The sequence below is a fragment of the Pyrgilauda ruficollis genome, unplaced genomic scaffold (assembly GCF_017590135.1).
Source record: "Pyrgilauda ruficollis isolate IOZ18807 unplaced genomic scaffold, ASM1759013v1 scaffold86, whole genome shotgun sequence".
Classification (NCBI taxonomy): Eukaryota; Metazoa; Chordata; class Aves; order Passeriformes; family Passeridae; genus Pyrgilauda; species Pyrgilauda ruficollis.
Window position 1 is genome coordinate 4,747,741 of NW_024530599.1, and position 9,514 is coordinate 4,757,254.

Here is a 9,514-nt window from a genome sequence, read left to right on the forward strand (position 1 = left end):
CTTACAGGGAGTCAGAACTGCTCCCTCAGAGGCTGAGCAGGACTGGGCCCCATGTCCTGAAAATGCTCAAAAGGAGGTGACAGCTAGGGAGGGTCTGCTCAGAGCTGAGCCTGTTTCAGTTTCCATCTGTCCCTGGCAAAGGGACTGGGGGAGTTGTCCCTGTGTGTGTCTGTGTGGGCCAGGAGAGTCAAGTGCCTTCTACCAGTAGTAAGCCTTGAGCTGGTCACCTCAGCAACATCTCCTCACATAAAAACCCCCTGGAACTTCATGAACACATCATGCCTGGTGCAAAAGTTCTTCCTGCACTACTGCAGAGGAAGAGCAGGGTGGTAAACAACTCCAGCACCTTGCAGAGCAAAGCCCATGGACAAGGACTTCCAGTAGGAATAGAGTCCCAGCATCCTTCATTGCTCCATCCACCCCTGGGCATGGTACCTGTGAGAAGTGTCTCCTGACAAATCTGGGACGTGTGCTCTGGAAGCCTGGGCTCTCTGGGCAGCTCTTTCCTGGCTTTGGTGACCTACTCACCTCTGCTCAGTGACTGGGACTTTCCAGGTTCACGGTGGTGTTGGGACCACTGGAGGACCCTGGGGCATCCCTACTCAGAGCTAGATTTGGCAGCTCAGGAGGATCTCCAGGATGACAATCCCTGCCCCAGTCTGGTTCCTGTGACACCCTCATTATGAAGATTTTTTTCCTTAATGAGAATTTCCTTTCTCCAGCTCATGCCCCTACTTCCTCACCCTGTCCCTGTGCACTTCTGAAAGGAGGTAGGCACATGTCATATCTTGCATCCCAGCACACAAGGGCAGGCAGAGTGCCCACCAGCCCTGATAAACATGCTAGACAGCCACCATCCCCTTCAGGGCATGGGTTTTCCTCCCAAAGGAAGGCAGGGAACCAAAGTTTTGAAGTGGAAGGAGCTCTGGTCAGGGCATCCTGCTGCACAGAGCATTGCAGCTTCACAGACCGAATCCCCAGCACCTGACCCTACAGAAGCAACCCCGGAGTGACTTCCCAGCTGCAGGGCCAGGGCTGCTCTCATTCCCACCAGGAGAAACCCCCCCTCTTCCGCTGTGTTTGCCCTCTTGGGCACCACAAACTGTAGCTGCTCCCGCTTGGAGCGAGGAGGGAGCAGCGCAGCCACATGCACGGCTGGGCAGGCGGGCGCCCTGGGGAGCTGGGGGAGGGGCTCTGTGGTCTGGCAGGGACAGCGCTTCTTGCAGCCCCTTCTGCTGCCCCGGAACGCAGCAGGCAGGAAAATGGAGTGACAGTGGTGTCTGGGCAAGGTTTAGTGCCCACAGGCAGCTGAGTGTTGTTCCTCCCACCCCCCAGTCCTTTGCTCTCTGCGTGACTTTTCCAAGGCAGCTCAACCTACGGCATCTCCTGCTACATCCCACCCGGATCTCTCCTTGCCAAGGCACATCAGTGCTGACCTGCGGCAGCTGGCCACCCGCCCGCCTGTGCCAAGACATCTCAGAGAGACAGACCCCCTTCCAGCTTCCAGCATTTTCCAAAAACAGGCTTCTAGCCGCATCCTGATTCCCTACCCCGAGAGAACAGGGCTGGCAGCAGAAAGCTCTTCTGCACCACAAGAGGGGCCTTAAAATCTATAGGGTATGAAGTGGGGTGTTAGTGGTGCACTGTCCCCATTCCATCACCCCGATCCTGCTGCTCACCTTCCTCTGCTATGTTCCCCCAAAAAAGGTTCTTCCTTGGATTCCTCACCCCTCTGCAGCACCCCCAGCCCGAGCCATTTCCTTCAGGAAAGGGATCCTAGGAACAAGTCTGTTCTCCTTAACCCCTCCCACACCCGCACCCCGTTTGACCTTGGTCCCCTGGAATTGTGGGGTCTGGGAGGTGAGCTAGAAGAGACTACAAGGTCTGGGGAGATGAGGAAAAGGAACAGGATGGGACTATCCTGTGATCTCCCTTAGGGAAGGGAAGCAAGGGGGGACATGACACGGCTCCCCCCCAAGGAAGCAGCGATGAAGATGTGCAGGGGTGGGGGGTGCATTACCAAGCACAGCTGGAGAAGGGCGGGAAGGACCGGGCAGGGAGTCGGGGGGGGCTCGGATCCTGCCGGTGTACCTGGCGGAGCAGAAGGTGATGGTGAATATTTTACTCTAAATCAAACAATAGGACCAGAGCCGCTCCAGTGATTTTGCAGAATACGTTTGGTCGGAGACGGGAGAAGGACTGGAGGGAAGGAAATAAGACCCCCGAAAATTTCTGTGTCCCGTCTCACCCCCACCCTCAATCCCCCTCTGGCCTGAGCAGCACTCGAGGGGGCTCCCGGAGGAGTGCTACCCGCTCCATCCCACCTCCGGCCTCTCAGCCCGGGGAGGGCTGGGCGGTGATGGACGGAGGGAGGGGGCCGAGCAGGGGGGGCGCAAATCGGGGATTGGAGGGGGATTAGAAAGAAACAGATCGGGGCGGGGGTGACAACGACGCCGCCAGGGGTGGTCTTGGCGTGGGAGATGGCGCGGGGGACAGGCTGGCAGTGACCGGCGCTGCCGATGCAGGCTGGGCTTCACTTACCGGGAGCCGTCCCGATTCCACCCGTGAGCGGCCCGAGCCCCGGGCGTGCCCCGGGCGCTCCTCTCCCTCCACCTGTCCGCCCCGCCAGCCCTCCTCCCCGACCGGCGACCCCACGAGCGCGGCACGTCCCGCGTAGGTCTCGCTGCACTCCCAGGGACCAAATCCTCTTCCCAGCCCGACAAACCCCACCAGCTCCGCCGCCTCCTGCCTCCTCCGGTCTCCCGGTCGCCTCTGGATCCTGCTTCCTACTCGGGTCCCCGTGGGGAGCAAGGTGGGGGGAGCGGTTGGGGCCGGCTGTTCCCTTCCCAACGGGGACCGGTAAGCAGAGACAAAGGCGGTGAAATATCAGTGCCCGGCTAAAGCCGCTCCGAGCCCCTTCGAGCCTTTAACTAGATCGTTAGGGGATTATCCGCACCCTGGGCAGCCGCGGGGCGGGGGCAGCGGCCGCCCCGTCCCGTTACCGAGCGCCCCCGGGGACGGGGACGACGACGGTGGGAGGCGACTCACGGAGCTGCCCGGGCGCGGCGGCGGCTGGAGACGGGTCTGCGGGGAGAACGGATCGGCCAGCGGAGGGACCGTGAGCGGTACCGGGGCGGGGAGGGGAAGGGGGGGCGCAGGGGCCGCCGTCTGTCGCGCTTCGGGTGCCGGCGGGGGACCCGCGGCTCGCTCTGCTCCCGCCTCCCCCTCGCCTTCCGCGGGGGGCGGAAAGTTTGTGCCCGCGGTGGGGGCACCGCTGGCGGTGTGGGGAGGCAGATCCTGGGGTATCTGGGCAGGACCGTGCGCCGAGAGCCCGAGGGGGCTGACACTGGGGTGCTCGGTGGGAGAGCAGGATTTGGGACGCGGGGCTGTGGGCAAGCGGGGTGTCGGGGGTGGGAAGGAGGCAGGGAAAAAGGGGGGGTCTCTATGCCTCCGCGCTGATGGGCTCAGCTTTATCCAGGGCTGTAATCCCCCTGCTCCTGTAATTAAAAACTCCGCATTACAAGGAAAACGGTGTGCAGGGAAATGTAATCAAGTCTGGAGGGGCTTAACCATCTGGTAAAGGTTAGGATCGGCACGGCGGGGGACGCGGCCGGGGGATTTGGCAGCAGCCGCGATCTGGGCTCCTCTTAATCTACCGCGGGTCCGAACGCAGCATCTGCGGGGTAATACCGGTGCCCCGGGCAGCGATCGGTCTTGCTGGAGCTCCCACCGCCGTTAACGGGATCTCCCCGAAGGTGGTCCCTTCCTCAGGTGCGTCTGGCTCCGGTAAACAGATTCTGCTGTGGCCCCGGGACCCGGATTGCAGCCCCTTGCGGGGGCCAGCAAAGAAAGGGTTAAACCACTGCCGGTGGCCGCGGCTCGGCCCCGCAGCTCCGGGCAAGGCCCTCCTCCGCCGCCCCCGGGAGCCCTAAACTCTTTGAAAGTGCAAGAGGCAAGGGAAGGCGAGGGCGGAGGCGGCGGCGCGGGCGCGACTCCTCGTTCCCGGGACTGCCGCGGGGCCATGGGGGCCGGAGCAGGCTCCGGGCGGGGGCAGCTCTTCCTCCGCTCCCTCCTCTTCCTCCTGTTGGCCGGACCCCCGGCGCAGGGGCAGCTGCGCTACGCCGTGCCGGAGGAGCTGGAGCACGGAGCCTTTGTGGCCAACCTGGGTGAGGACCTGGGACTGGATGTGTCCACCCTGTCAGCACGGAGGTTCCGCATCGTGTCACGGGCCGGGGCCAGGCAGCACCTGGAGGTGAACCTGGAGAACGGGATCCTCTTTGTGAACGAGCGGATTGACCGGGAGGAGGTGTGTGAGGCCGGGGGGACCTGCCTGCTCCACCTGCAGCTCCTCGTCGAGAGCCCACTGGAGCTCTACCGCGTCGAGGTGGAGGTGCTGGACATCAACGACCATGCGCCCACCTTCCCTTGGCAGGAATATGTGCTGGAGGTGGCCGAGTCTGCTGTGCTCGGTGCTCGCTTCCCACTGGAGAGCGCCCAGGATCCTGACGTGGGCACCAACTCTGTGCACACCTACCGCCTCAGCCCCAACGGCTTCTTTTCACTGGAGGTGCAGACACGCAGTGATGCCAGCAAGTTTGCAGAGCTGGTGCTGGAGCGTGCCCTCGACCGCGAGCAGCAGCGTGTGCACCGGGTGCTGCTCACCGCTCTCGATGGTGGCGTCCCCGAACGCTCAGGCACGGCGCACATCCTCATCACAGTGCTGGACGCCAACGACAACGTGCCTGCCTTTGACCAGCCCTCCTATGGTGTGAGCCTTCCTGAGGATGCTCCTGCTGGCACTCTGGTCATCCAGCTCAATGCTACTGACCTGGATGAGGGCCCCAACGGGGAGATTGAGTACTCCTTCAGTGGACACGCACCGCCACGTGTCCGGGAGCTCTTCCGTGTGGAGCCTCGGAGTGGGCAGGTGCTGCTGAAGGGCCGCCTGGACTATGAGCGGGCCAGCCTCCATGAGCTCTACGTGCAAGCCAAGGACCGTGGGCCTTCGGCTGTGGCTGTGCACTGCAGGGTGCTTGTGCACCTCCTCGATGTCAATGACAATGCGCCAGAGGTGACCCTCACCTCTGTGTCCACACCCGTGCTGGAGGATGCCCCCCCAGGCACTGTGATCGCTGTCATCAGTGTTCTGGACCGGGACTCTGGGGACAACGGGCGTGTGAGCTGTGAGGTCAGCCCAAATGTGCCATTTGAGCTCCGCTCCTCCTTTCGGAACTACTACACGCTGGTCACCACGCAAGCGCTGGACCGGGAAGTTGTGCCGGAGTACAACGTAAGCATCACGGCTCGAGACATGGGCTCACCTGCCCTGCTGACCCGCAGCACCCTCACCATCCCTGTGTCTGATGTGAACGACAATGCTCCGCGCTTCCTCCAGCCCTCCTACAGCGTCTATGTGATGGAAAACAATGCACCAGGTGCCTCCATCTGCTCTGTCAGTGCGTTAGACCCTGACTGCCAACAAAACGCTTACCTGTCCTACTCCATTGCCGACGGGCACATCCACGGCATGCCTGTGGGCACCTACGTGTCTATCAACTCAGACAGCGGGCACATGTACGCCCTGCGCTCCCTCGACTACGAGCAGATCCGCAGCTTCCAGATCCAGGTGCAAGCACAGGATGCAGGGTTTCCCCCACTCAGTGCCAACGTCACCGTCCACATCTTTGTGTTGGACCAGAACGACAATGCTCCGGTCATCGTTTCCCCCATGCCGCGCAACGGCTCCGTTGCCACTGAGCTGGTGCCGCGATCAGCCAGGCCTGGCTACCTCGTGGGCACAGTGTCAGCGGTGGATGCAGATGCGGGGCTGAACTCTCGCCTCTCCTACCAACTCCTCCAGGCTACTGACTTCACCCTCTTCAGCGTAGCGCCCGACACGGGTGAGCTGCGCACGCTCCGCTCCTTTCTGGAGCAGGATGCGAGCCGGCAGCAGCTGGTGGTGCAGGTGCGGGACGGTGGACAGCCAGCCCTCTCTGCCACCGTGTCCCTCCTGCTTTCGGTGGTGGAAACCATGCCCCAGACTCTCTCCGACTTCAGCGAGTTCAGCCTCCCTCCAGAGGTCTCCTCATCTTCCCCGCTCACGCTCTATCTCCTTGTCTCCCTGGGCTCCATCTCCTTCACCTTCCTTCTCGCCATCCTCATTCTCACAGCCATTCGCTGCCGCGGAGAGCGGCGCTCCCGCCAAGGGGACAGCTGCTCGCCACCTCGCTGCCACTGCTGTCCTGGGTCCAGACCCTCCTCTGATGGCCTGAAGACTTCCAACCTGACGGCACAGCCTCCTGCAGGGACCACGGCTGCCACCTGCCTCGATGTGCCTGCGGGCGGCCCCCCAGGCTACTGCTACAAGGTCTGCCTTGGTCCTGAGTCTGCTCAGAGCGACTTCATGTTCCTCAAACCCTGCAGCCCCCCCCGGAACAACGAGAAGGATCCCGGGAAGCGGTCCCGGCCAGACCAGCATCTCCAGGTCTCCAAAGAGGTAAGACATTGCCCAGCAGTGCTTAGCGGCACTCCGCAGGTCCCCCCAGCCCCCTCCGTCAGCCTCTGCCACGAGGGAAACCAGGCACGGCTTCTCCCAGAGAACAACCGGAGCCTTTGATCAGTGCGGGAATTAGGAGCCGTCAGGCAGCGGGATCTCCACCGAGCTTCCCGACGGGTCTAATTACCGGGGGAGCGCCAGGCTCGGCTGAGGCGAGAGGAAATCCCTTCTCACCGTCTTTTGTACCCATTAGAGGCAACAGAGATGCTCCAGTGCCCTAGGGGCAGTGGGATGGTGGGGGTGGCTTCTCCTTGGCGTGGGTAAGCAATTCACACCGGGACAGTGTGAGCATCGCTGCTGCTCTGCTCCCCCTGTGCTGGCAAGGGCCCGCAGCGTCCCGGGCCTGGCTGCTGATCTGCACCAGGCTGTGCCAGCAGGCAGGGAGTGAGGTCTTTGGGGCAGGATTTTGATGTCAACATTTGTTAGGTATTGAAATGAGGAATGCCTCATTTTCCCGAAGAAAGACTCTCCAAAACACGATTACAAGGATGGAGAGTGATGAGGCGTCTAATCCACTTACATTTGACTTTTAATAAACCAGCCCTTCCGAGGAGAGCCCAAGACTCTCTGCCAAGAGAGTCTCTCCATGTGTCTCCTTGCACCCCTGGACTCTCTCCCCTAATACTTAATTAGATTTTCCTGCAGCTTTTGCAACCCTCCTGGGACATCAAGCACACAGCTGATTTCTGCATCTCTCACCATTTAGTACCTCAGACCTCGGCTAAGTAAACATTGCACATGCAAAAAAGGCTGTTAAAAATTAGCAGAAATAGGAAAACCACCTGTCTCTCCCCAGAATGACAGGCTTAAAACCCCCAGAGGCAGAGGACAAGCCCAGAACCACCCCAATATCTCAGGAGGGTGAGGAAGGTCCAGAAGGGAACAGGCTGATTCCATGCTGTCTCAGTTTCCCCAGAACAGGAATGTGCTGCTTGATTCTCCACAAAGGACACAGGGAAAGGGGAGATGTCCTGCATCCCTGCCTGCTGAAGCCTTGTGCTGGCAGGGCTGGGTTTTTTGACAAAGCGTCCCAGGGCTGATTGACAGAGGGTCCCAATAACCAGCCTTGCTGTTCCCTGTGTTTTCCAGGCCAAGCAGCCCAACACAGATTGGCTGCCTCCGAACACACAGAGACCTGCCCTGAAAAGGTACCGAGTCCAGCACTGGGGAACACAGGGAGCAGGTGGAAGGGGGATATGGGAATGGGGAGGTTATGTCTGACACAGCTTTGAACCAGTCTCTTCTCTTTAGCTCCCAGAGCCTGGAAGATATGGGAGAAATCCGTAGAGCCCTCCAGAAGGAACACGAGAGGCTGTGCACACTGGTGACCCCTGTCTCTGGTTAGTATTGGGATACTGGGGCTGATACAAGATCAGACCCTCTGGTCACTTTTGGAGGTGCAGTGGGGGCATCACATCCCTGTTCCTTGCAGTGGTGAAGTTTTGTGGGTGGATGGGGTGTCCAGGCACCAGGATGGAGGCTGGTGACACAGGGATTGCATCCTGGGACGTGGATGTGACCTGAGCCAATCTTACACTCATCTTTTTTCCAGAGTTTCAGAAGGCTTCAGCAGGCCCCAACAGCATCTGGACACCCCAGTACAGCCCCTTGTACCCAGCCCTGGATTATCAGCACAACGTTTACATCCCTGGCACCCCCACTCTGCTTTCCAGCAAGGATGGGCCCCTCTTCCCAGGCCGGGAGAACAAAAACAGCTTCTCCACCTTTGGCAAGAGGAAGAAGATGACAACTTACTGTGACATGCGTGACAGTGTGGTTATCAACAACGACCTGAAATAGCCTGGATGGCTCTATCCTTGGAATCTTCTGCATTATTTCAGCTGCCAGGTCCACCCACAGCACGCGCCTCCATGTATGGACCACTCAAGACTTTATGGGGCTGCTGGGAGAGTGGCTCAACAGAGCACGTGGGAAGGATTTAAGGAGCAAGAGACTGAAAATTACAGGGATTGGGGGGTGGTGGCGGGGGGAATTTCTCCCATCTCATCTTGCAGAGCTGTATTGGCAGCAGGTGCTGTTTGAGGTCCATATGACCAGATTTAAGCACATCTGCCTTGAGTTCACCCATTCCCATGTCCCCTTAGGGACCATTCATCTCTGTAAACATTGTCACTTCTTTGTCTTGTCTGGCTGTGTGAATGTACTGAGCTGCATGCCTGTATCTCTGTCCCAGTAGGCATGGAAAGCGTGTCCAGACCAAGCCTGGTTCAGCCAAGCCTGACATTACCCACTGGGACAGTGACCATTGCTCTGTCCCGGAGATCCAGCGGGATGTGTTGCATGTCTAGAGCAGCAATTGGTGTCTGTTTTCTCTGGGAAGTGAGTGCAAAACCCAGCCTTCGTGAGGGCTTCTCTTCCAGCCCTGATCCAGCGCCTGCAGGGCTGGACATAGCCCGGGTCCAGGGCAGAGCCAGCCTTTGCTCAGGAGCAGCACGTGCACACACGGACTGGATGGCCAGAGGGGCTGCTAGCTTAAGCACCTGAGAGATGCACAAGGTGAGGCCCTGCTGGGTAGCTCTCTAGCCTAAGGCAACATCATCTGAACGAAAAACAGTTTCCAATCATTGGAGTGACCCCAGCACAGGTGACAGTCTCTTCCCTCCAGCCCCTGCCCTCACTCGGATTTCTGTGTTCCCCAAGTCCTGAATGCCTGGAGGAATCCCTGCACTGGTGCACTGGGGGCCCCACCTGCACAGGACAAACATCTCCAAGTGTGCCCTGTTTCTCTTTTAGAACCTTTAGCTGGCAGTCAGGAGCCCTCAAGGGCAGGACTCCAGCCCCAGCACAGTCTCTCCCCTGCCTTGTGCACCCTGCACCTGTCCACCAGTCTGTCTGTCATCACTGCCAATTGCTCTGGTCATGGGACAGTTCATTTTGAATCCATCTGTGCAGAACATGACAGCTCTTTCTAAACTGAGTTTGTTTCACTCTGTCTGA

At 59.8% G+C, this 9,514-nt stretch overlaps 1 protein-coding gene across 5 annotated transcripts; it reads left to right on the plus strand.

Annotated features, from left to right (window-relative positions):
• Positions 1–1,630: 1,630 nt before the first annotated feature.
• Positions 1,631–9,514, plus strand: LOC121364632 (protocadherin-10-like). Of its 5 annotated transcripts, XR_005956886.1 has the most exons (5): positions 1,631–6,496; positions 7,646–7,704; positions 7,808–7,896; positions 8,109–8,429; positions 8,754–9,514. XR_005956886.1 is itself a non-coding variant. In XM_041488040.1 (4 exons), the coding sequence occupies exons 1-4, from the start codon at positions 4,022–4,024 to the stop codon at positions 8,354–8,356; spliced, it is 2,871 nt and encodes a 956-aa protein (XP_041343974.1). In that variant the 5' UTR covers positions 1,631–4,021; the 3' UTR covers positions 8,357–9,514. The 5 variants fall into 5 exon arrangements, 2 of the variants coding, with proteins under 2 accessions (XP_041343974.1, XP_041343975.1); XM_041488040.1 differs by having other exon boundaries at positions 8,109–9,514; XM_041488041.1 differs by lacking the exon at positions 8,754–9,514 and having other exon boundaries at positions 7,794–7,896; positions 8,109–8,225.

Coding starts and splice junctions, on each gene's coding strand:
- LOC121364632 (XM_041488040.1), top strand. CDS start 4,022: ATGGGGGCCGGAGCAGGCTCCGGGCGGGGGCAGCTCTTCCTCCGCTCC. Junction 6,497..7,645: donor ATCTCCAGGTCTCCAAAGAG/GTAAGACATTGC, acceptor TGTGTTTTCCAG/GCCAAGCAGCCCAACACAGA. Junction 7,897..8,108: donor ACTGGTGACCCCTGTCTCTG/GTTAGTATTGGG, acceptor TCTTTTTTCCAG/AGTTTCAGAAGGCTTCAGCA.